At 44.8% G+C, this 27,425-nt stretch overlaps 1 protein-coding gene across 1 annotated transcript in view; it reads right to left on the reverse strand.

The window, feature by feature from the left end:
• LOC115102212 (ephrin type-B receptor 2-like) overlaps positions 1 to 27,425 on the reverse strand; it is a 62,704-nt gene that overhangs the window by 12,527 nt on the left and 22,752 nt on the right. Inside the window, exons 2-4 of the mRNA XM_029621890.2 lie at positions 18,700 to 18,764; positions 15,583 to 16,267; positions 2,083 to 2,238 (exon numbers count right to left, since the gene is read on the reverse strand). Of these exons, the coding sequence (XP_029477750.1) occupies positions 2,083 to 2,238; positions 15,583 to 16,267; positions 18,700 to 18,764 (906 nt within the window). The remainder of the gene's footprint in view (positions 1 to 2,082; positions 2,239 to 15,582; positions 16,268 to 18,699; positions 18,765 to 27,425) is intronic.

Raw genomic sequence — 27,425 nt, forward strand, 5'->3', positions numbered from 1 at the left:
GTGGAGGCACTTAGGAGAGCAGAGGCAGCCGGAGAGAGGAGCCGATGATACGAGGGAACACGGTTGGCAAGGAAGCCCGAAAGTCAGCCCCAAAAATGTATTGGGGGGGGGGGGACTCAGGTAGAGTGTGGCAGAGTCAGGGTTCAGACCTGAGCCAACTCCCCCTGTTTATCGTGAGGAGCAGCGATCACAGGACTTCTGGACTTGGGAGGAGATATTGGATGGAAAAGGACCCTGGGCACAGCCTGGTGAATATCGACGCCCCAAAGAAGAACTGGAGGCGGCGAAAGCGGAGAGGCGCTGGTATGAAGAGGCAGCACGGCGACGCGGATGGAAGCCCGAGAGTCAGCCCCGCAAATTTATTGGGGGAGGGGGGGGGCTCACAGGGAGTATGGCTACGCCAGGTAGGAGACCTGCGCAAACTTCCTGTGCTTACCGGGGGGCTAAAGAGACCGGGCAGGCACCGTGTTATGCTATGGAGCGCACAGTGTCTCCAGTGCGGGTGCATAGCCCGGTGCGGTACATACCAGCTCTTCGTATTGGCCGGGCTAGAGTGGGCATCGAGCCAGGTAAGGTTGGGCAGGCTCGGTGCTCAAGAGCTCCAGTGCACCTGCACGGTCCGGTCTATCCAGTGCCACCTCCACACACCAGTCCTCCGGTGGCAGCTCCCCGCACCAGGCTTCCTGTGCGTGTCCTCGGTCCAGTACCACCAGTGCCAGCACCACGCACCAGGCCTTCAGTGCGCCTCCCCTGTTCAGCGCAGCCAGAGCCTTCCTCCTCTACAGCGCTGCTGGAGTCTCCCGCCTGTTCAGCGCTGCCAGAGCTGCCAGCCTGCATGGAGCAGCCTGAGCTGTCAGTCTGCATGGAGCAGCCAGAGATGCCAGTCTGCATGGAGCAGCCAGAGCTGCCAATCTGCATGGAGCAGCCAGAGCTGCCAGTCTGCATGGAGCAGCCAGAGCTGCCAGTCTGCATGGAGCAGCCAGAGCTGCCAGTCTGCATGGGGCAGCCAGAGCTGCCAGTCTGCATGGAGCAGCCTGAGCTGTCAGTCTGCATGGAGCAGCCAGAGATGCCAGTCTGCATGGAGCAGCCAGAGCTGCCAATCTGCATGGAGCAGCCAGAGCTGCCAGTTTGCATGCCAGTCTGAGCAGCCAGAGCTGCCAGTTTGCATGGAGCAGCCAGTCTGCATAGAGCTGCCAGTCTGCATAGAGCAGCCAGAGCTGCCAGTCTGCATGGAGCAGCCAGAGCTGCCAGTCTGCATGGAGCAGCCAGAGCCGCCAGTCTGCATGGAGCAGCCAGAGCTGTCAGTCTGCATGGAGCAGCCAGAGCAGCTAGATCCGCCAGTCAGCCAGGATCCGCCAGTCAGCCAGACTCTTCCAGATCTGCCAGTCAACCAGACTCTTCCAGATCCGCCAGTCAACCAGACACTTCCAGATCCGCCAGTCAACCAGACACTTCCAGATCCGCCAGTCAACCAGACTCTTCCAGATCCGACTCTTCCAGATCCAGCCAGGGATCTGCCGGAGCCAACTACCTGCCTGAGCTTCCTCTCAGTGCTGAGCTTCCTCTCAGTGCTGGGCTTCCTCTCAGTGCTGGGCTTCCTCTCAGTGCTGGGCTTCCTCTCCGTGCTGGGCTTCCTCTCAGTGCTGGGCTTCCTCTCAGTGCTGAGCTTCTCCTCAGTATCAAAATTACCATGCTGCATTTTGGTCCGACTCTCTTTCGACGGAAGAAAACCGTAACAACAACATACAGTATATCAGAATCATTCTGTTTTCGCTAGACAGGATCTTTTCTATAGGGAATGCCACATAAGGCCTGTATTTACATTATTAGGGTTGAGCTGATGGATTCTGTTAGTAAATTCATAGACAAAATGAAAACTCAATTCAACAATTGATAATGGCCCATAATGTCCTGGGAGCATTTGTCAATTAATTATTTAAAATGTGAATTTTGATACAATACTTATATACACAAAAGCCTACTAAATAGACTGCTGTATGATCATCTCTACTGTGTCTTTCCTTAACACTGTGTAGTACCACCCATGGAGAGTATGTGGAACTGTAAGGACTAGAAACCTACTGGTGCAGGGTATCTGCGGGGGATCCGAGTCGCTGCGGTAGTACCCGTTGCGGCACACACAGTTGGTGGCCCCCTCGTTGGTGGTGCGACTGTTGATGGGACACTGGAGACACAGGTGGTCCCCCTGGGAAGACTTAAAGAACCCCGAGCCACACGCTGCAGATGAGAGAGAGTGAGGGAGAGGGAAAGACAGAGGGAGTTAGAGAGAGAGAGTTTATGAATGAACTTATTATACTAAAGTGACATAAAATGGCATTATCCAGACATTTTACAACATGACAGCTTGAGAGGAAAAAGGGTACAGAGTCGATAGAAAGACACATTTCCAGACATATAATAAAATATTGGTCCTGAAATGCACAGACATAATAAGCTTTGGCATGTCCTTCTTCATATGATTAATAAAATATACCTTCCAGGAGTCTGAGGTTTGTTGCTATTCAGGTTTTTGTCTCATGGCATTTGAAACTCTGGAAGAACAGAGTGAGGCGTAGTCAAAGAGACTTTGAAATCTGGAGGTCTGGAATTGAATGGTTATACATATTCTACAACTGTGTTGAAGTAGGGTTTAAAGAGAGAGAATGGGATCAGTAGCAAATCTTATTGGGATCGGTAGCAAAATATTACCACCATAGGAGGCTACTACTCTGAGGCTACTACTCTCCATCATATATTCTCCTCCATGATTTCCCACAATGTCTCACTGTACACTTGTAGTTTGTGTAGAACCCTTTGTTCCAAACAGCACATACTGCTAAACAATATCCTACAAAAACCATGGAGTGTGTCATCTGAAACAGGGGTAAGTGATGTGAAATACCAACTTTTATTTTTTATTTTATTTAACCTTTATTTAACTAGGCAAGTCAGTTGGCCATCCCCAGCTTCCAATTGGCTCATTCATCCGCCCTCCATTTCCCTGTAACTACTTCCCAGATTGTTTCTGTAAATCAGAATGTGTTCTCAGTCTACTTACCTGGTAAAATAAGGGTAAAATAAATGTGTAAAGGTTACTACAGCCTCCAGCTTTGCAAGCTAATCCAATCAAGATGGTGTGAAAGCAATTAGATGCCTGGCTGTCACTTCCTCAACTTTCTGGATTTGTCCCAAATGGCACCTTATTCCCTATATAGTACACTATTTTTGACCAGGGCCCATAGGGCTCTAGTCAAGAGTAGTGCACTATAAAGGAATAGGGTGCCACTTGGGACACATCCTCTGACTGTCTGACACTGGCAGAGACATGGTAGTCTATCCCAGACCTCTCTGGGGTGCATTTATCCAGTCTGTGTCATGCCAGTGGGAACAAATATATACAGTAGTATATTTATTATACCCACTATTACCACATGATTCTCTTGTATTGAAAGAGTGTTTGCCTCTTTTAAAACATGTTTCATCTTATTGAATTCATTTAGGTTTTGTCTTATTTCCCAAGAGGTCCAAACACTCCCTAACAAACCCACTGGGCACAGACGTCAGTTCAACGTCGAGTTTCGATTTACATTTGGTTGAGTTCTCCACTAACGTTAATTCAATATGAAATTAAATTTTTTAAATCGCCCTGTCATTGTATTTAGGTTTAAAGTTCCTTAAGTTGATGACTTTTTCCAATCCGTTTTCCAAGTTGATTCAACGTCCTCACATTGAATTTTGTTGTTGAAATTACATGGAAACATGGTTGATTCAACCAGTTTCTGCCCAGTGGGAGGTATCTCACATCATCCCTCTTTGAATAACTGTCCTGTCTTCCACTTCCACAATGAGAAGCTCTAGGAATCCTAGGCGGTCAAAGGACAGCCAGTGTGACAAGACAAAAGGAAGAGTCTGTTGGCAGAGGGTCCAGGGAACCCCCATGGCTAGACCCAGATAGAGAGGAGGACTGAAGGGGGAGAAAAGGGAGAGGGGATTGACAGTTCTATGACAGAGAGTCATTCAACAAAGAAAGAAAGTTGCACACTCAAATATAGTATGGACCAATGTCATCCCAGCCCCTAGATCTTGGATCCTGGATCCTACCACCATAGAAATATAATTACTAGAATGGGTTTCCCCTTTGAAGTCACTGAGGATGCATTCAAATTACAGTGGTCTCAGGTGCTTTTTCCCATTCTACTCATTCTATTTCTATGAAATTCTATTTCTACCCCAACACCCTCCAGAGATAAATGTGTTATGAATCCTACAGTACAGTAATGAATAACAAACTAAAGGCTAAATAACAGCCATCATTAAATCTTGTGGAGAGCTATTGACATATCTGAAATGGGTCATCTGAGGCTTGTGGTGGAACATTGATTTTGCCTGTTAGAAATGGATGAGCGTAGCGTATCACCAAGCATTCATAGCTCTCTATCAAATTCATTTCAGATACTGTAAAATATGGATAGAAGTGGAGGGGGCTCAACCAACAACTCTGAGGTGCAACCAAATGTTGTATCATCCACTTCTCATATCCCTCCCTGCTGCTCCCCCTATGGACATTCCCTCTCGGACATTCACTGTACCCTGCATTTACAAATACCCTGTGCATGTGACTACTAAACAAATAAACTCATCTAATGTAATAAAATAGAAATAAAAGAAAGGGTACAATGCTTGCTCACCATTAAAAACATATCATTTTATTTAAATCTGTAATCCTTAATGGTGAAACAGCCATGCCCGTTTGCGATATTGCAAAGACAAAGAAGTTCGTGCAAACACCAGTTTTTCCCCATCTGACATTATCGCACGCGCAATAGAAGAGCACAATATGTACTGCATTTTTTTTTTACCATGCAGAGAGATGCTCCTCAACAAAAACAATAACAACGGTTGTGGGGCGGCCACTTCATCAGAACCATCATCAGGACGAAATGTCAAGCTATTAATAGTTGCTTAAATAAAATAATGTGTTTTTAATGGTGAAGTACTCTGAAATACAATGGTATTGTAAAATAATAATTAAATAATGTGTCTGAATGGCTCGATCAGAACTAGGGCTGTGGCGGTCATGAAATTTTGTCAGCCAATGATTGTCAAGCAAATAACTGCCAGTCTCACTATACTCTCCTGGCTTCCACGCATAGCCTACAAGCCACCGATGCAGACGTTTGGAACATTTACATTTTAAAAAGTCTAATAAATCCATGTAATACAGCCTACACCATCACAATAAATCCATTACTTATTTTAACAGGTCTAAAGAAACATGACATGAAGAAAATGTATATTTCAGAAGAACAGAATATCATACTCTGAGTTGTCCTTATATTAGGTCCTGATCTGACTCTGCCAAATGGATGTGGGCTACACTAGTTCATTTAGCAGTTCTATGGCATTATATTATATTATTTTATCAAATTCCGAGGTGCATATTGAAGATATTGGAAAAACTATCCACATTTCATTTCCGTCAGCCAACAAGATGAGTAGGCCTAACGAACAACAAAAGCACTAGCCTATGTCAATCTACTATCCCCAATTGTACAAAAGTTGACCTATTGTATTTTGGGAGAGAAATACATATTCCACCATCCATAGTCAGATGCAATAGATCCCAAATGAATACAACCACTAGCATCAAAAAAACTGTTTTAAGCAATGTACCTGGTGAAACAGATGAGAACGTTTAGCTTCAAATGTTGATCAACTATTAGGCTATTTCTTCACATTATAAGTGCAGCAACGCACACACGGCAGTAGGCTATATGCTCGTATGTTCCAGTAGCAGGAAAACACCATTCTCAAATGTGACCACAAATGTGATTATGCATATAGTGCTTTTATTATAAAGGTGCATTTTATGGTGAAATTATCTTCCCCAAACTTGAAACTCACTTGCTGTGTATGTATGCCAGTTAGGCTCTACAGCCGTTGTAAAGCAGATTAATGTGCTTAATTTTAAGAAGTTACTTGGCCACTTTAATTCTGATACATATTTTATCTAAATATTTTGGCTGCAGCATACCACTGCTGGCTTGCTTCTGAAGCTAAGAAGGGTTGGTCCCTGGATGGGAGACCAGATGCTGCTCGAAGTGGTGTTGGAGGGCCAGTAGGAGGCACCCTTTCCTCTGGTCTAAAAACAATATCCCAATTCCACAGGGCAGTGATTGGGGACATTGCCCTGTGTAGGGTGCTGTCTTTCGGATGGGACGTTAAACAGGTGTCCTGACTCTCTGTGGTCACTAAAGATCCCATGGCACTTATCGTAAGAGTAGGGGTGTTAACCCTGGTGTCCTGGATAAATTCCCAAGCTGTCCCTCATACCATCACGGTCACCTAATCATCCCCAGCTCCCCTGTAACTATTCCCCAGGTTGTTGCTGTAAATGAGAATGTTCTCAGTCAACTTACCTGGTAAAATAAGGGATACACTTGAGTATTTTTTTTTAAAGGCTACATGAGGTGTGTGACTATGATTTGCAAAAAAACGTGCTGTTTTCCATTACGCTGGGCATCATTCACAAGTGATAGGCTAATATTATCACACTTCTAAATGTAATCTTGTTTTTACATATACTAAATAATATGTGTGAAATTTGTTTTGATTTAGATTGGAAAAATGACATGTCTATACACTTAAATAGCAAATGGAGGATGCTTTTCCTCCAGGTAGGCTATACTCGTGTTGTAAAGAGAAGCAATGTGCTTAATATTAGGAAAGTTGAGAAATAAATATAGTAGGCCTAGCCTATAGAAAGCTGATGGGATCCTCCTATTTTTAATAAAGGCCATCACTCCGTATTCTCACACAATTGCATCGCCTATAGAAATGTTGAGCAATGGGCTATCAAGTGTTTGATGAGATTTTTGATTACAGGGACAATAGAGGCGGGGTACCAGGGAAGTTGGTAAGTTCGGTAGGCTACTAATGACCATCAGCAGCATCAGAGCTTGGAGAAGCCTAATTACCGTGACTAAACGGTCACGTGGAATTTGACTGCCGTCATGACACGTGACCGCCGGTGGGGCGGTAATACGGTCACCGTAACAGCCCTAATCAGAACCTTACTGCTTATGTGGCGGCAGGGTAGCCTAGTGGTTAGAGCGGTTGACTAGTAACCGGAAGGTTGCTAGTTCAAACCCCCGAGCTGACAAGGTACAAATCTGTCGTTCTGCCCCTGAACAGGCAGTTAACCCACTGTTCCCAGGCCATCATTGAAAATAAGAATATGTTCTTAACTGACTTGGCCGGTTAAATAAAGGTAAAAATAAATAAATAAAAAACGGCGGCACAGACGTGCACACACACACACAAAAAGCAGTTTCATATACGGCTGTGAATAGAACAGTCTTTAACATCAAGCTGATTGTACTTTTATGGCTCAGCAGTTTCATGCCCTGAGTAAAAAAATAAGTAGTGTTAACTGTCCATTCAGGGAACACCTCCTCCATTTTTCATATATCTATTCATCTGTGTTTGCCTTTATTATTTCAATATTCTCCCGGTCGCCTGAAATACCGGTATCAAGAGGTGATTTTCCTGCTTCCTTTGTCACCTGTAATAAGAACCCATTTCTTTTTGCTGTTATTTGCTGTTATTGTTTTTTAGATCTCTTGGTCTTACTAGTGTACTGTGGTGTGAGTGAGTCTGTCTGTGTGTGTCTGCGCACGCCTGTAAGTGTGTACGTGTATTGATGCATGTGTGCATTGTGTACAGTGTGTGTGTGTGTCCAGGTGTGTACACTAGCGGGTGAGTGATCCGTAAATGTGTGACCACGAGAACAGTGTCAAATCATATTAGACATAGAAACAGAGGCTTTGGCATTCCCACTGACGTAAGGTGTGGCGAGTGGGTGTTAAAACATGGCTCCCTTCAAAACAAAATACTAACATGTATCCCTTATTTTACCAGGTAAGTTGACTGAGAACATTCTCATTTACAGCAACAACCTAGAACATCAATTCAGAGTAATGAAAGCTATTTACACGGGCTAAATAGTCAAACAGACAAATCACATACACTACAGTGCATAAAGTAAACCAAAGTATTGTATTATACTGTATAGTGTGAATAAAATATGACATGATCATTATGGAGGCAATACACCATCCATCCATAAAGAACCAGAGGAACCAGAGGAAGGTTCAATGAGTATGTTAGTGACGGACTCACAGTGGTGGAAAAAGTACTCAATTGTCATACTTGAATAAAAGTAAAGACACCTTCATAAAAATGACTAAAGTAAAAGTCACCCAGTAAAATACTACTTGAGTAAAAGTCTAAAGGTATTTGGTTTTAAATATACTTAATATACTCAAAAATAAATGGAATTGCTAAAATTATTTTTATGTATTTATTGTTATTGACAGATAGCCACCATGGGCACACTCAGACAGGTTTCTGGGCACGATAGAATTGATTCAAGATGTATAAATTCAACATGAGCAATTCAACATGAGCATTGTTAAGAGCTAGCAACATTAGCATTGTTAAGAGCTAGTAACATGAGCATTGTTAAAAGAGATTTACAAAGAAATCATTTGTGTTTAGTGAGTCAGCCAGATCAGAGGCAGTAGGGATGACCAGGGATGTTCTCTTGATAAATGTGTGAATTGGACCATCTTATTGTCAAAATGAAACAAATAATTTCGGTGTCAGGGAAAATGTATGGAGTAAAAAGTACATTATTTTCTATAGGAATGTAGTTAAGTAAAAGTAAAAATAAGCAAAAATATAAATAGTAAAGTAAAGTACAGATACTTGAAAAAACAACTTAAGTAGTACTTTAAAGTATTTTTTACTTACCTACTTTACACCACTGCTGACTCATTGGAGTCCACAGCTGCCACAAAAACGCTGGTTACTGTGGTGAAACCTACAAAATACTCTCACTCTCTTTACTGGGAAACTATGCAAAAATCTGTTTCTATTTGCGAGTCCCTTTGAAAGCTTGTTCATTTGATTTGATCTAACTTAATGTATTGTGATCAACCCTCCCATGTAACTATCAATATTCTGTTAAATTTGAGCATAATTTATGATAATCACTCTATAAGTATTATCATTATTATGATGTTTTTGATGTTGTTACGACTGTCATTATCACTTCAATGGCTTTATGTGCTGTGGGTGTGAGTGCCCCTCCGCTCCCATCAATGTGGTTTTGGCAGCACCTATCTGAGCAGGTGTTAGTTGATGTGCAAGAGCACTGAGCACACTGTCATTTACTGACACTGTTACACAAGGACATCCCACTTCTCTGTGCGGCTATTCCCAGCCACGCTACATTAATTAGCCTATATGGTCAACGACGTCCATAAACTTTTGACTTTTGGTAGGTGAGGGTGTGTAATTATCGGGTGTACATCACTTCATAATGAATAGGTCAACCGCAAATAATGAATGCTTTACAAATATTGAGTCCAGGGCATGTTACAGGGCGGATAAGAGAGTTTTTTCTCTCTCTCTCTCCTTTGTCTCGTTCTGGTGCCCAACTTCTCTCATCGTGGCCCGGCAGAGAGAAAGGAGAGCCGGGAGGAAGTGATATCGCCACTGACAGGAAGTGTCTGTTCGAGGCAGATCCTTGGATAGGCAGTTGGAGCCGGAGGGACGACAGCTCCGCTCCTCGAGAAACCTTTGATCAATGGTCTGTCGGCAATGACAACGGCACACCTGCACTCCATCAAAAGGGGTTGCCCCAGTAACAACTGTGTGGACAGCCACCAATCAGCAGAGATTAGGTCTGGTTCTCTGTCCTATCAGGCTGTTCAGGAAATGTAGACACTGACAGGATATCTAGGCTGGAGATTCTACTGTATGTGAACTGGAAGTTAGAAAGATGAAATCGAACTAGGTTTTGAAATAGAATTGATATGGAGATATACGTGCAGGTAACCTACAAATACTCTATAAGATTTTAAGTGCTTAATTAGCTTATGGAAATAGATGTCACTTTACAAAATATCTATAGATTGAAAAAATGTAAGTGTTGGATTACATTATGTGATGCTAGAGTAAAAAATGAAACGGAAAACACCTAAATAATCATGTTCTTTAGACACTTTCTCTTTACAAAATGAAATAATGAATGAGTCAACCTGATGTGGCATACTATTCTGGAGCAGTCAACATTTTACTTTGCCCTTATCAAGAGTTTAACAAAACAGGACATGTAGCAAAGGTCAATTTTTAAACAGTGCCTGACTTTGGTCCAGTAGCAGGTAGAGAAAAGCCAGTGCCAAGCAATGTCGCTAACATTCTGAGGGGACATTCTCGTAATAGGGTGAGAAGCTGTTTGTGTTTCCCCACCGTATAGGCTATAAATAGGCCCACTTGCAAGCACACACAACACACAGTCTGCACTAATAGGCTCTGTCAGAGACGAAGAAGAGGCACTTGTATCAGAGAAGCTGATTTCAGGAGTGGCAGGGGTACTGAAAGCAATATCCCGATAGGTCACCTCCACCATTATCACTCTGTCTCCTCTACATAGCCAGCCCTGTGAATCTTTGAACACGGTGGGTAAGTCAAAACATACCGATGCAGTCAAATATATTGGCAACCAAGAAATGTACAATGCAGTGCAATGGAGCAGAATGTTCTGATTTGTCTTTTCAAAACTAGTTGAATGGCTAGTTTAATCCTGTAGACTCCTGAAATTTATCACAGATAAATTACCAGTAAATGAGAATCCCTTGCCTCCAACCACAATCACTTAAAGTTTGAATAATTTAGTCCAGGCCATTTTGGTGAATGAAAAAACTAAAGTTCAGTTAAGATTTTCTTGTTGCTGTATAGTTGAAAATCAAACAAAATACGCATGAGCACCAAAAAATTAATTGAAGAAATAGTGAATTTTGAAGAAATAGTGAGTTGTGCAAGGATGCCAATATATTGGTCACATCTGTATCAACTGTGTGTGTGAGAGAGGGGGAGGACAGAAAGACAGAGAGAGAAAAAGAGGGATGTGTGTAACTCAGTTTCTGAAGGAGTCTAATGCACCATGTTTGTTGGATTGGTGGTGAATTGAGAGGACAGTCTTTGCCCCTCATGCATTTACAGATCTCCTGACCCGTTAGTAAACACTTGGGCTTGGGAGTCTGCCCTAACATAGTCTGACATTTTATTTTCAGAAAGACTTCCTTTTCAATGGCTTGCCTCAAATTACTATTTTACACCCAATAATCTGAGTGTGACAGAGCATACCATAGGAGCATCTGTCTGTTGGATGGAGAAAGAGAGGGGTAAACACTACAGAGTGTTGCCATGTTGCATGTACAGAAGCAGTCATGCACATCTCTCACATAAAGCGTAGTGTACTTTGCAAATAACCCTACAAATGTTTTTAAAAATGTATACGGAATTTTATTGTAATTTACAATGTAAGAGTTGTAAATCTGATGTTGAATGAGAGGAACCTAATTGAGAATTTGATTTACACTGGGGGCAGCAGGTGACTTCTCTCTCTGTCATTATGTTCAATGACCATTGAATTCTCTGTAGAAGCCAAAACTCATAGGACAAGATCCACTGTTGCAGGAGATAACCCTGGTTTCCCCACAGGACAGTGTAAATGCCTACGGTGTATGTGTAGGGCTGGGCGAAATGGCCAAAATATCATATCACAGTATTTTTCAAATGTTTGACTGTATTTTACTGTATTTGCTGTGCTATCGCCTTTAGGATGTGGGACTGAGGAGCTAGGGTAATGCAATCTCTATTCATGTATTTCCTCCAAACATATGGCATTTCTGGTCCGAAAATTGTTTACTGTATGTAAAGGAAGTATCCAGTGATCTCCAAAAGTATTGGGACATTAACCATGTTTTTGTTATTTTGGCTCTGTATTCCATCCATCACATTTGATGAAATGATACAATGACTATGAGCTTAAAGTGCAGACTAGCAGCTTTAATTTGACAGTATTTTCATCCATATCGGGTGAATCGTTTAGAAATCACAGCACTTTTGTACACTGACCCCCAATTTTAGGGGACCAAACATATTGGGACAAATTCACTTATATATGTATTAAAATAGTCTAAAGTTTAGTATTTGTTCCTATATCCTAGCACACATTTTGGATGCATTTGCTGTTTGTTTTGGTTGTGTTTCAGATTATTTTGTGCCCAATAGAAATGAATGAAAATCACCCTCAAATTAAAGATGACAGTCTGCACTTTAACCTCATAGTCATTGTATCATATCAAATCCAAAGTGTTGGCGTACAGAGCCAAAACAAAAACACAATGTTTCACTGTAGGTTATTAATACTTTTGGAGCTCACTGTAGGTTATTAATATATGAGTCGGCTATGGACTATATATAAAAGCTAAGTATTAGGTACAAAAGTAAGTATGATGGTGCCTGGTGATATGAAGTCTCTGTTTTCATTCAATTGTCATACGAGGCCTGCCATGTCAAATTACAATCACAAATAATGACTTCCTAAAGGACTAAACGAAATGTCACTGGGTATCACTGGGTGTAACAATATGACTAAAGTGCAGTGATACCACTGGCTACTCCTGGCTATTTAAGTGCTCCTCCCCCCAAAAATACAAACCATCACACCATGAAACATAGCAGAATGGGTCGTCGAGGGCTTCATTAGCAGTGCTTGATATTTCTAATCAAGTGACCAGGGACACATGAAAATGAGCCCTCCCATGCTCATAATTAGTAAATTATGGCCGCCATTAAAGCAGGGAATTATAGGGGATTATTGTGGGGGGAAATGAGTGAGACATACTGCTGCCGCATGGCAGCTGAGGATGTTAGCCATCTCCATCCATCAGCTCCCCCCATTTAGATTCTGTCAATGGCAGCAGGGAGGGTGCTGCCAAAAGTCTCTCTTCATTCTTACTCCCCACTCGTTCAGTGGAATCATATCCGCCGGTACAGAGGGAAAAAAAGAGGAGTAACAATTGTCTGTTGTCTAGATGTGTCTAACGGTGTGTGTGTGTGACAGTGGTGCAGTGGAGAATAAACACATAAACACCGGTTACGCACCTTTTTATTTTGCCTGAGTGTTAACCCACTTTTATTGAAAGTATAGGGAGTGTTACTTTACTCACCATGAACGGTGATCAGCGTTTACACACCTATTTTTTTAACACTGCATCACTGGTGTGTGTGTGTGTGTGTGTGTGTGTGTGTGTGTGTGTGTGTGTGTGTGTGTGTGTGTGTGTGTGTGTGTGTGTGTGTGTGTGTGTGTGTGTGTGTGTGTGTGTGTGTATGAGTAGGACATTTTCCTTGTCTCTCCCTACACTAGGGGTAAGTGAAGAGACAGGAATAGTGTTTTCTTGGCATACAGTGAGATCTCTCTGAAAGTAAGGATGCAACCTGGACTCAGGTGTAGACGTAACATAGTAAATGTAAATCTGAGACACTCAGGTCTTAGGCAATAATAATGTCATAATTTACCGACCCATCCACGTCTTGAAGCTAGGGGGCATTATTTTTATGTTTGGAAAAATAACGTTCCCAAAGTAAACGGCCTATTTCTCAGGACCAGATGCTAGAATATGCATATAATTGACAGATTAGGATAGAAAATACTCTAAAGTTTCCAAAACTGTCAAAATATTGTCTGTGAGTATAACAAAACTGATATTGCAGGCAAAACCCTGAGAAAAATCAAACCAGGAAGTGGCTTCTATTTTGAAAACTCCATGTTCCATAGCCTCCCATTGCTCCATTTAAAGGGATATCAACCAGATTCCTTTTCCTAATGCTTCCTCAAGATGTCAACAGTCTTCAGACATAGTTTCAGGCTTTTATTTTGAAAAATGAGCCAGAAAGATAACATTGCGTCAGGTGGTCCCATGAGTTTTGCTCGCACAACAGAGTTTGGACAGTTATTGTTTTTCCCTCTCCTACTGGTAAAGCCATTTGCGGTTGATATATTATCAATTATATATTTAAAAACAACCTGAGACATTTGACATGTTTCTGTGGACATTACGGATATTATTTGGAATTTGTCTGCATTGTCGTGACCGCTCTTTCCTGTGGATTTCTGAACATAATGCGCCAAACAAACAGAGGTATTTTGGATATAAAAATAATCTTTATGGAACAAAAGGAACATTTGCTGTGTGAAAACATCTGAAGATTATCAAAGGTAAACGATTAATTTGATTGCTTTTCTGATTTTCGTGACCAAGCTACCTGATGCTAAGTGTACTTAATGTTTTGTCATGCGATCGATAAACTTACACAAACGCTTGGATTGCTTTCGCTGTAAAGCATCATTTCAAAATCTGAGACGACAGGTGGATTAACAAAAGGCTAAGCTGTGTTTTGCAATATTGCACTTGTGATGAATATTTAGTAATATTATTTGACTGGGGTGCTATGCTATTCAATGGTTGTTGATGACAATTATCCCGCTAAAGGGATGGGTAGCGTCAAGAAGTTAAGTAACCTTATGTAACCAATTATATTATACTGAACAAAAATTTTAACACAACACGTAAAGTGTTGGTCACATGTTTCATGAGCTGAACTGAAAGATCCTATACATTTTTCATAAGCACAAAAAGCTGATATCTCTTTAATTTTTTGCACAAATTTGCTTACAGTCCTGTTAGTATCTCCTTTGCCAAGATAATCCATCCACCTGACAGGTGTGGCATATGAAGAAGCTGATTAAACAGCATGATCATTCCACAGGTGCACCTTGTGCTAGGGACAATAAAAGGCCACTCTAAAATGTGTAGTTTTGTCACACAACAATGCCACAGATGTCTCAAATGTTGAGGGAGTGTGCAATTGGCATGCAGGAATGTTCACCAGAGCTTTTGCCAGAGAATTGAATGTTCGTGTTCTACCATAAGCTACCTCCATCGTTTTAGAGAATTTGGCAGTATGTCCAACCGGTCTCACAACCGCAGACCAAATATAACCACTCCAGCCCTCCACATCCGGCTTCTTCACCTGCGGCATCGTCTGAGACCAAACTCATTCTGATTGGCTGGCCCTGGCTCCCACTGTGGGAGTGGCCTATGCCCTCCCAGGCTCACCCATGGCTGCGCCCCTGCCCAGTCATGTGAAATCCATAGATTCAGCCTAATGAATTTATTTCAAAGGACTGATTTCCTTATATGAACTGTAACTCAGTAAAAAAAAATAATATTGCATGTTGCGTTTATATTTTTGTTCAGTATAATTTGAGTATGCAGGATTTACATTTACTATGTCACGTCCAGTCTATGAGACCAGGCTGGGACACAGGTCTACGGTTTAAAGACACCTCTAATTACCATCAACACTCTACCCTTTACAGTACGTTCTTGATCCATCTTTCCGGGCATTCATTTCATTCCCCTAGTGATACTTCTGTAGTTAGTAAACCAAAGTCCTTATGTCCATGACACTTTATGTCTCTATCCTCTGGTTTATCACTAGTCTCACAAGTAAACATAATGATTATTTCTATATGGGAGGAACTTGGAAAATATAAAAGTGAGACCACAACAATACCTCTCTCCTTCTCATTCTGCAACATGTGTAGACCCAAAGGCCAAACGCCCACATTAGCAGTAAACACATTATGTCAGCCGCTCTCACCTCGACACACGGTGCCATTCTCCACCGCCTCGTGCCCAGCCTTGCACATGCAGCGCCCGATGGGCACCATCCACTCCCCGTCCCCGTTACAGTAGAGCTTGATGGGCACATCCACCTCCTCCCCGTTGGGCACACACACGCCCCGTGCTGCCACCAGGGAGGTGCTCTCCGCCCCTGACAGGGTCTCGGGGAACACGGCGCCATTCAGGACCACGCGGGGGCACTTCCTGTAGAAGATGCGCACGGCGATGAGCGACATGCAGCCACCATAGTCCTGGAAGGCCAGATAGAAGCCTTGGCGTGACACAGGGCCGAAGCTTCGTACCTCCGTGTTGATTTTCATCACTCGGACGCCCAGATCCACCTGGGAGAAGCTCTCGTCGGCTGCGATGGTGTCGACCTTGATCCAGGGGTTTTCCATCCAGGCCGGGGACACCTTATTGGCCGTGTCTGAGTCCGTCTCGTAGTAGTAAAGGTTAAAGGTCTCCTTACAGGAGCCGGGGACGCTGGGGATGGAGCTGCAGTCCCGCACCGAGAACTTCATCTCCACGTGGATGCGCTGGGCCCCTCGCCGGCTGATGTACTTGGTGCGTACCCAGTTGTTCTGGTTGTTGTCAAAGACATTGCACACCTGGTAAGTGCGGATGGTGTTCATGTTCTCGTCGTATCCACTCACCTCCTCCCACTGCCAGGGACAGATAGAGCAAGAGGTCAGTTTAACATCCATGACCAGTGAAAACAAGTCAACAGTCAACATATTAATTTAACAGGACATTTGATTACTGGTCATTTTATTACTGGTCATTGTATTACTGTTCAAGGCAATAAAACCCCCAAAACCCATATTATGGTTATTATCACAATAAATGTGGTAACAATATGATATGACCATATGATATGAAATATAATTGAAATACATAAATCATCCAATTTGACACTCCGACAAGTTTCTAAGTTACAAAAACCAATTTAATAAACTGTCAGATAACATTGTTATCAGATAAGATTGCTATATTTCAGCATTTTATTTTAGACCTTTGTCTGAGCCAGACTTCACACCTCTTCAAAATTACTAACACAGTCCGTAGCAGTGGAGGCTGCTGAGGGGAGGACGGTTCTTAATAATGGCTCAGTGGAGGCTGCTGAGGGGAGGACGGTTCTTAATAATGGCTCAGTGGAGGCTGCTGAGGGGAGGACGGTTCTTAATAATGGCTCAGTGGAGGCTGTTGTGGGGAGGACGGTTCTTAATTATGGCTCAGTGGAGGCTGCTGAGGGGAGGACGGTTCTTAATAATGGCTCAGTGGAGGCTGCTGAGGGGAGGACGGTTCTTAATAATGGCTCAGTGGAGGCTGCTGTGGGGAGGACGGTTCTTAATAATGGCTCAGTGGAGGCTGCTGAGGGGAGGACGGTTCTTAATAATGGCTCAGTGGAGGCTGCTGAGGGGAGGACGGATCTTAATAATGGCTCAGTGGAGGCTGCTGTTGGGAGGACGGTTCTTAATAATGGCTCAGTGGAGGCTGCTGAGGGAGGACGGTTCTTAATAATGGCTCAGTGGAGGCTGCTGAGGGAGGACGGTTCTTAATAATGGCTCAGTGGAGGCTGCTGTGGGGAGGACGGTTCTTAATAATGGCTCAGTGGAGGCTGCTGTGGGGAGGACGGTTCTTAATAATGGCTCAGTGGAGGCTGCTGTGGGGAGGACGGTTCTTAATAATGGCTCAGTGGAGGCTGCTGTGGGGAGGACGGTTCTTAATTATGCCTCGTTGGAGGCTGCTGTGGAGAGGACGGCTCTTAATTATGGCTCAGTGGAGGCTACTGTGGGGAGGACGGTTCTTAATTATGGCTCAGTGGAGGCTGCTGTGGGGAGGACGGCTCTTAATAATGGCTCAGTGGAGGCTGCTGTGGGGAGGACTGTTCTTAATTATGGCTCAGTGGAGGCTGCTGTGGGGAGGACGGTTCTTAATTATGGCTCAGTGGAGGCTGCTGTGGGGAGGACGGCTCTCAATAATGGCTCAGTGGAGGCTGCTGTGGGGAGGACGGTTCTTAATAATGGCTCAGTGGAGGCTGCTGTGGAGAGAACGGTTCTTAATTATGGCTGGAACGGAGCGAATGTTACGGCATCAAACCATGTGTTTGATGTATTTGATACTATTCAACCTATTCTGTCCAGCCATTAGCACAAGCCCTCCTCCCCAATTAAGGTGCCACCAACCTCCTGTGGACCGTAGATACCAAACATAAAATAGTACATTTTCATGTCAGACAATTGGCTTCATGGGCTACATTGTTCGGAGGCTTGCACAAAGAGCTGACAGTCAGACTATTAAGCAATAAGACTCTCTTGAAGTATCACTTGGTTTGCAGCTTGACCTGCTTATCTTCCTTACATCACACACACACTTGATAAATGATTAATTTCAGTATGACAAGAAAATCTTCCTTCAACATAATAAATAAAACAACTTTGCAATTCCTCAAACTCCCACCTTTCCATTTTACAGTAAAGGCATCAGTAGGCAAATTTCCCCCAAATCACTTTGACTTAGAAGTTTATTTTGATTAACTCTAACGCCTACACCAGGAGGAGGTTGGAATTTATTGTCATGAATTTTGCCTTGAGGCAGCTCTACAGAGTGGTCGCTAGCTGGCACAGCCACAAAGTCATAAAATTGGATTTTAAACCTAACTCTAACCTTAACCACACTGCTGACCTTAATGCCAAACCCAAACCTTAAATTAAAACCAAAAAGCATATTTTTGTTTTCATGCATTTTTACGATATAGCCAATTGTGATTTTGAAGCTGGCCCATCTAGTGGAAATCACTCAGTTCTGCCTCCAGGGCAAGATTCATGACAATAAATGTCAACCTGCATTTCACACAAGCTATTTGGTGGTCTTTTCCTGCATAAGACCTGATATACAGTATTACTGCCCCTAATTGTTTTCCCACAACAGTGCTGTATGAACATGGTGGTAAACAAATAGGGGAAGTATAAATTCATGATATATTGTTGTTGTTCTACATTGGCCTTCTCATGTTGCTGCTACTGGAGACGATCCAAAAATGGATCTGCAAAATTACTAAAAGTTTTAAAAGCTAGTAAAATGTTCTACTCACCCCCAATGCTGGGTAGATAGTCCATCCCAGCTCTGCTGTTGCCGTCGTAGAGTCCATGAGTATTTCTACAGAGAAATCAAGAGGTACAAGTTCATGTACTATTAAAAAGCACAAATGCAAAACAGGGTGCCCCCATACAGAGCAAGACACATGTTACATCTCATTGTGAAATACTGTGTGGAAAAAGAGTAGTCTGTTTCTCTAGCCACAGATTCATCCATTCATCCTTCGATAGAGGGTTGTAACAGGGATACCTTCTATCCCCTCTGCTCTTCGCTTGATCTCTGGATTCTTTATTTGTATACCTCTGGAGTCTTTACTTGTAAATCTCTGGAGTCATTACCTGTAAATCTCTGGAGTCTTTACCTGTAAATCTCTGGAGTCTTTACCTGTAAACCTCTGGAGTCTTTACCTGTAAATCTCTGGAGTCTTTACTTGTAAATCCGGAGACCTTCTCCCTTACCTCACCTCGCTCATCAACTCATCCCTGACCGCTGGCTACGTCCCTTCTGTCTTCAAGAGAGCGAGAGTTGCACCCCTTCTGAAAAAACCTACACTCGATCCCTCCGATGTCAACAACTACAGACCAGTATCCCTTCTTTCTTTTCTCTCCAAAACTCTTGAATGTGCTGTCCTTGGCCAGCTCTCCCGCTATCTCTCTCAGAATGACCTTCTTGATCCAAATCAGTCAGGTTTCAAGACTAGTCATTCAACTGAGACTGCTCTTCTCTGTATCACGGAGGCCCTCCGCACTGCTAAAGCTAACTCTCTCTCCTCTGCTCTCATCCTTCTAGACCTATCGGCTGCCTTCGATACTGTGAACCATCAGATCCTCCTCTCCACCCTCTCCGAGTTGGGCATCTCCGGCGCGGCCCACGCTTGATTGCGTCCCTACCTGACAGGTCGCTCCTACCAGGTGGCGTGGCGAGAATCTGTCTCCTCACCACGCGCTCTCACCACTGGCGTCCCCAGGGCTCTGTTCTAGGCCCTCTCCTATTCTCGCTATACACCAAGTCACTTGGCTCTGTCATAACCTCACATGGTCTCTCCTATCATTGCTATGCAGACGACACACAATTAATCTTCTCCTTTCCCCCTTCTGATGACCAGGTGGCGAATCGCATCTCTGCATGTCTGGCAGACATATCAGTGTGGATGACGGATCACCACCTCAAGCTGAACCTCGGCAAGACGGAGCTGCTCTTCCTCCCGGGGAAGGACTGCCCATTCCATGATCTCGCCATCTAGGTTGACAACTCCATTGTGTCCTCCTCCCAGAGCGCTAAGAACCTTGGCGTGATCCTGGACAACACCCTGTAGTTCTCAACTAACATCAAGGCGGTGGCCCGTTCTTGTAGGTTCATGCTCTACAACATCCGCAGAGTACGACCCTGCCTCACACAGGAAGCAGCGCAGGTCCTAATCCAGGCACTTGTCATCTCCCGTCTGGATTACTGCAACTCGCTGTTGGCTGGGCTCCCTGCCTGTGCCATTAAACCCCTACAACTCATCCAGAACGCCGCAGCCCGTCTGGTGTTCAACCTTCCCAAGTTCTCTCACGTCACCCCGCTCCTCCGCTCTCTCCACTGGCTTCCAGTTGAAGCTCGCATCCGCTACAAGACCATGGTGCTTGCCTACGGAGCTGTGAGGGGAACGGCACCTCAGTACCTCCAGGCTCTGATCAGGCCCTACACCCCTACAAGGGCACTGCGTTCATCCACCTCTGGCCTGCTCGCCTCCCTACCACTGAGGAAGTACAGTTCCCGCGCAGCCCAGTCAAAACTGCTCTGGCCCCCCAATGGTGGAACAAACTCCCTCACGACGCCAGGACAGCGGAGTCAATCACCACCTTCCGGAGACACCTGAAACCCCACCTCTTTCAGGAATACCTAGGATAGGATAAAGTAATCCTTCTCACCCCCCCCCTTAAAAGATTTAGATGCACTATTGTAAAGTGGCTGTTCCACTGGATGTCTTAAGGTGAACGCACCAATTTGTAAGTCGCTCTGGATAAGAGCGTCTGCTAAATGACTTAAATGTAAATGTAAATGTAAATCTCTGGAGTCTTTACCTGTAAATCTCTGGATTCTTATTTGTATACCTCTGGAGTCTTTACTTGTATATCTCTGGAGTCTTTAAATGTACACTACCGTTCAAAAGTTTGGGGTCATTTTGACATTTCCTTGTTTTTGAAAGAAAGGGAAAAAATCGGGCCATTAAAATAACATCAAATTGATCAGAACTACAGTGTAGACATTGTTAATGTTGTAAATTACTATTGCAGCTGGAAACGGCTGATTTGTATTTTTATGGAATATCTACATAGGCGTACAGAGGCCCATTATCAGCAACCATCACTCCTGTGTTCCAATGGCACATTGTGTTAGCTAATCCAAGTTTATAATTTTAAAAGGCTAATTGATCATTAGAAAACCCTTTTGCAATTATGTGAGCAGAGCTAAAAACTGTTGTTCTGATTAAAGAAGCAATAAAACTGGCATTCTTTAGGCTAGTTGAGTATCTGGAGCATCAGCATTTGTGGGTTAGAGTACAGCCTCAAAAGGGCCAGAAACAAATAACTTTCTTCTGAAACTCGTCAGTCTATTCTTGAAATTAAGGCTATTCCACACGAGAAATTGCCAAGAAACTGAAGACGTGTACTACTCCCTTCTGTAGAACAGTGCAAACTGGCTCTAACCAGAATAGAAAGAGGAGTGGGAGGCCCCGGTGCACAATTGAGCAAGAGGACAAGTACATTAGTGTCTACTTTGAGAAACAGACGCCTCACAAGTCCTCAACTGGCAGCTTCATGAAATAGTACCCGCAAAACCCGTCTCAACGTCAACAGTGAAGAGGCGACTCCGGGATGCTGGCCTTCTAGGGGGGCTGTCGACAGTGCAACGTATGTCTCCCTTCTTGATAGGGCATCCCCGTTCCCATGCTTCGCTCCAGACATGTAGACAACAGAAAAAGAGGAGCGTTGAAGGGACAACAACCACCTGGTGAACCGATCGTTTGTGTCCCTTCCCCTGGCCTTCCAGACCAGGGGAGCATGGTCTGAGACCAGGGTGAAGTGGGTACCCAACAGGTAATACTTGAGTGTCTAGCGCCCACTTTACCGCTAGGCAGTCTTTCTCGACAATAGAGTACTTCTTTCTCTGGGTATCAGCTTTCGGCTTTCGTACATGATGGGGTGCTCCTCCCCATTGTGTACCTGGGACAGGACGGCCCCTAGTCCCGTGTCACATGCGTCCATCTGGCGTTACGAGAATCGGATGGGAGCACAGCAGATCCTTTAAGCGCCTGAATGCCGCTTCGGTCTCGCCCGTCCATTTAACTGTTTACGGGAGGCGGACACTTGTTAGATCGGTAAGGAGGGAGTCTATAGCCTCAACGTTGGGGATAAACCAGCTGTAGTATCCTGCCATTCCCAGGAAGGACTTGACGTGTGTCTTGGTACATTGAACGGGCCAGTCACGTACCGCATTGACCTTCTTCTCCTGGGGGTTGACGTTCTTCCTGTCCAATCAAATACACCAGGTACTCCACCTCCTCGAAGCCTAGCTTGCATTGTGTGGGGTTTTCTGTCAATCCGGCTTGCCTGAGCACATCCAGCACCGCCTGGAGGTGTGTCAGGTGCTCTTCCCAACCTTGGCTGTAGATATCATCCAAATAGGCCGCTGAGTACTGTTGGTGGGGTCGGAGGATTCGGTCCATCAGGCGCTGGAACGTGGGCGGGGTCTGAGACCGAATGGGAGCACCCGGTACTGATATAAGCCCTCCGGTATTGAAAACGCCGTCTTCTCCCAGGAGGAGGCTGCCAACGGTACCTGCCAATATCCTTTGGTCAGGTCGAGGCTGCTGATGTACTGGGCCTTTCCTAATTGGTCGATGAGCTAGTCCACCCTTGGAATGGGGTAGGCTTCGAACAAGCTGATGTTGTTCACACCCCAGAAGTCATTACAGAACCACAGGCTAGTCCAACACGATGGAGCTGCACCATGTGCTGTGGGACTCTTTGATGTACCCCATCCTCAGCATAGCCTCCACTTCCTGCTTCACTGCCTTCCTTCGGGCCTCGGGGATCCGACATGGCCTCTTTTTCGTACCGTTTCCCCCGAGCTGGGTGCGGACGTGGTGTTCAATGACCACCGTGTTCCGATCGACGAGCTCCAGGAGCGTTTGCTTCTGGGTCGGGTTGAGATCCTTATTGCTTGTGACCACTACTGGTACCGTTGGCATCCTGGGTCCCGACCATAACACGGCCAAGGATGTCCTCTCGTGTCACCTCTTCAATAGGTTAACGTGGAAAATCTGTTGGGGTTTCCGCCTCCCCGGCTGTTGTACGCGGCAATTGACGGGTTCCTGCTTCTCTATCACCTCTTCGGCCCATGCCATGATGCCACAAACATACTTTCTGACGTGGGATTAGGACCAGCACCTTGTCTCCCACCTGGAATTATTGGGTATGGGTTCCCCGATTGTAGACCTGGGCTTGGGCGCATTGGGCCTTCTCCATATGTTCCCTTACCACTGGCCATATGGCTGTCATCTGCTCCCTCGTCATCTCCACGTGTTCTACCACACTGCGTCAGGGGGTCAGTTGGGCTTCCCATACCTTCTTGGCGAGGTCCAGTAGACCAAGTGGCCTCCTCCCATAGAGGAGGTCAAAAGGGGAAAACGCGGTGGATGACTGGGGCACTTCTCTGACCGAGAAAATTAGGTATGGTAGTAGCTGGTCCTAGTTTTTCTCGTCCTGCTCGATGACCTTCTGCAGCATTTGATTGAGCGTTTTATTGAACCACTCGACGAGCCCATCCGTCTGCGGGTGAAAGATGGTGGTCCGGATCTGCTTGATCTGCAGGAGAGCAGACAAATCTTTCATTGGGTGGGACATGAACTCGGTACCCTGGTCAGTCAGGATCTCGTTCGGGATGCCTACCCAGCTAAAGAGGTGGAACAGTTCCTGGGCGATTCCCTTGGAGACCGCCGCCTGTAGGGGAATGGCCTTGGGATACTTGGTGGCATAATCTACTATTACCAAGATGTTCCGGTGTCCTCGTGTCGTTTTTACCAGGAGTTCCACTATGTCCATGATGATGCGTTCAAAGGGCAACCCGATGATCGGTAGGGGGACCAGCGGGTTTCGGAAGTGGGCTTTTGGGGCAGTGATTTGACATTCCGGGCAGCTGCGACAATAGTCTTCCACGGCCATCCTCATCCTGGGCCAGTGGACCCGGGCGGCAATCCGTTCCCGAGTCTTCTCCATTCCCAGGTGCGCCCCCAATAGATGGGTGTGGGCCAGCTGAAGAACGGTTCCCACCTACTGTCGGGGCAGCAACAGTACCTCTCGAAGTTCCCCTTGTGGTGCAACATCTGATACAAAAGGTTATTCTTGATTTGGAAATGGGGGTATCGCCAGTCACTCACCCCCGAAAGTAGCTGGCCATCCACCGCTATCACTTGGGTCTTTGCTGGTCCCTCGAAATCGATGAGGGGGAGGATGGGCCCCTCCTCCAGTTGTTCACCAGGGGGGTCGGGGGCTGGCACCCCCTCAGACTCAGAATCTGTACATACGGTTTTGTCAACCGCTTGTTTCCGTGCCGTGCAGGCGACGTGTCATCTCCCGCCGGCTCGTACCTTTTTCCTCAGCTCATGCCTCCACAGCGGACAATCTCGTCCCACAAGGAGAGGTATCGGCAACTCCGGTTCAGCACCAACCATCATCTGGCAGCTCCCTTGTGGCGTCACGATGTTGGCTTGTACGGTCAGATATCGCTTGGTGTCACCGTGGACACAGGAAACGGACATCTCCCTGCCATGTTCAGTCACCTGGGCCAGCAGACTCGTGGCTACGAGCGTAACTACACTCCCAGAGTCCAATAGAGCTTCACTCCTCCTTGTAGCTTCCTGATTTCCTCAACGAGGTGGACATTTTGTAGGCGCTGTTCCTCTAGCGTTTGTTCTTGACCTGCCTGTTGTGCTTGTTGGGCCCAGATGAACTGAGCTATCAACTCGTATGTGCTGATGCAGCGTAAACGACAACCCTGAACTGACCACATTATCAGCCCGCATTCTCCACCACTTGTGGCAGACCAGGGGGCTTGGTCAAGCTGTTTACACAGATCAGACACGGACAGAATTGTATTAGCTCAGTTTCAAGGGTGTATAATTAAATAACAAACAAAGAGAAAATAATAGGCTCCGGGAGACCGTCTTCTGGGCTCCGGGGTCTTGTAAGTTGCTTTTCACTATACTCTTTCTCCTCTAGCTTTTGCTTTACTTCAATAAAAATGGCCTCCATCTACGCAATCAACAGTAGCCCAGGCCAAGGTTCCTTTCACTCGCACTCGCTCTCTTCAGCAGCAGGCGCATGTGACGTGAGCAGCTGGAACCAGTTTCAGCTGGACATAAGCTATATGTTTTATTGTGTTGTAATTGGCTTACACAGATAACAAGCTCACGCAGTTTTCATTGACTCACACACATTAAATTAACAGAGGACGAGTCCAATCGGGTCCAGTCAGTACATTTATTTTAATTGCACATACCTGAAACTCATGGCAATTATATCAGACCCGACCTAGATCCGAGACAAAAGTCTAAATTTAGGAACCGGACCCGCTTGAGTCCCAGGTCAGATCTCAGAATTTCGTGCCTGTTGGACCTGTGAAGACCTCTATTGTGCAGTCTCGCTAAGGGGGACACAGGGACATTCTGCTGCACCTCAACCGCACTTGCTACAGAAGGAAGGGTCATAGATGACTCTGCCCAGTGACATCTGCTCTCTCTTGCTCTCTCTCTTGTCCTCGTCCCCTCTCTCTCTCACTCTTCCTCACACACATACACACACAGCAACACCAAAACATACAAACAGCGCCACCAATCTATAACTATAACCAATCCATAATAATTGAGTATCAGTATCCACACACACACACACACACACACACACACACACACACACACACACACACACACACACACACACACACACACACACACACACATAGTGAAGCTCATAATCTCTCATCTTACTACCCCCACCAGAGGGGGGAGGGCAAGTAGGCCACAATTCGCCCACTGTAGACTGACTTTGCTTGTGTAGACTGACACATTTTCAATTATTCACAGGGTCCTATTAGTGCAGTGCTGCTGAGTGAAGAGATATATTTAAGCCTTATATGGTGGTAGGGAATACAGGGAGGGGGACAGGCTACAATATACTTATGCAGTGGTAGAACATGAGTTGTTCTCTGACTATGCAGACTGAGCACTAGCAAAATTTAACTATATGGAAACTATACTTTGGGGGGAAAGGGTTAGTTGTTCATCAAGTGTTTATCCTCATGATAACACACTGCCTGGTACCCCCACATCTGCTGTTGAGGACAACGACTTATGGAAAGCCATGAGCATCAATGGCCAGTCCACAAGGACACTGAAATACAGTCTGCCACCCTAGAGAATCGACACTCGAGTCGCCATACTAGGGCCAGGATTTCGCACTGGCAACCAAACCCAACCAGGAAAATCTCCTGCTTTTAACCATTAAAAAACAAACACCCCCCCCCAGTCAGGTCACATGTTCAGGAGAAAAACAGCCCCAGATGATCTCTCTTTAGCACACCTCTGTCTGAAACTCTCGACTGATGGACAGAGAGGAGAGATGGGACACACTGTAGTTCGCAATGAGCCAGGCAGCCCAAACTGTTGCATATACCCTGACTCTACGTGCAATGAATGCAAGAGAAATGACCATTTCACCTGGTTAATATTGCCTGCTAAACTGGATTAGTAGTTATAACTAGTGATTATGATTGATTGATTGTTTTTTATAAGATGCTAGCTAGCAATTTACCTTGGCTTCTACTGCATTCGCGTAACAGGCAGTGCAATGGTTAGAGCTTTGGACTAGTTAACTGTGCAGTTGCAAGATTGGGCGGAAAGGATGGAGCTGACAAGGTGAAAATCTGTCGTTCTGCCCCTGAACAAGGCAGTTAACCCACAGTTCCTAGGCCGTCATTGAAAATAAGAATGTGTTCTTAACTGACTTGCCTAGTTAAATAAAGGTATAAAAATAAAAAATAAATATATATATATATTTTTTTAAATCGGAAATCGGCGCCCAAAAATACCGATTTCCGATTGTTATGAAAATTTGAAATCGACCCTAATTAATCGGCCATTCCGATTAATCGGTCGACCTCTACTTTGTAACCAGCATTAGCACAACAAATTCCACATTAGAATGTTATAATGTCAGCAATATATGCCACCAAACATTAAACTAGACCAATATGAACCAGGATCTAGTGTCCATTACTATATCTGTGTCAATTACATTACCACAAATAATCACAGTGGTCAACGATTCCAGTTTCATGTAAGCCACCTGTGGTAGAGAGGCAGTGGAGTAACAACAAAAGACTTGAAACTTCCCATAATCAACTGATCAGAGAGGCTGAAGGACATCAAATAAAATGTAATTGTATTTGTCACATGCTTCGTAAACAGCAGGTGTAGATCAACAGTGAAAGGCTTACTGTACTTAGAGAAATAATAGACAAATAATCAAATGAGGAATAAATACACAATGAGTAACGATAACTTGGCTATATACACGGGGTACCAGTACCGTGTTGATGTGCAGGGGTACGAGGTAATTGAGGTAGATACTATATGTACATATACATGTAGGTAGGGATAAAGTGACTGGGCACAGA

Source organism: Oncorhynchus nerka, linkage group LG20 (assembly GCF_034236695.1).
Source record: "Oncorhynchus nerka isolate Pitt River linkage group LG20, Oner_Uvic_2.0, whole genome shotgun sequence".
In the NCBI taxonomy this organism is placed as follows: domain Eukaryota; kingdom Metazoa; phylum Chordata; class Actinopteri; order Salmoniformes; family Salmonidae; genus Oncorhynchus; species Oncorhynchus nerka.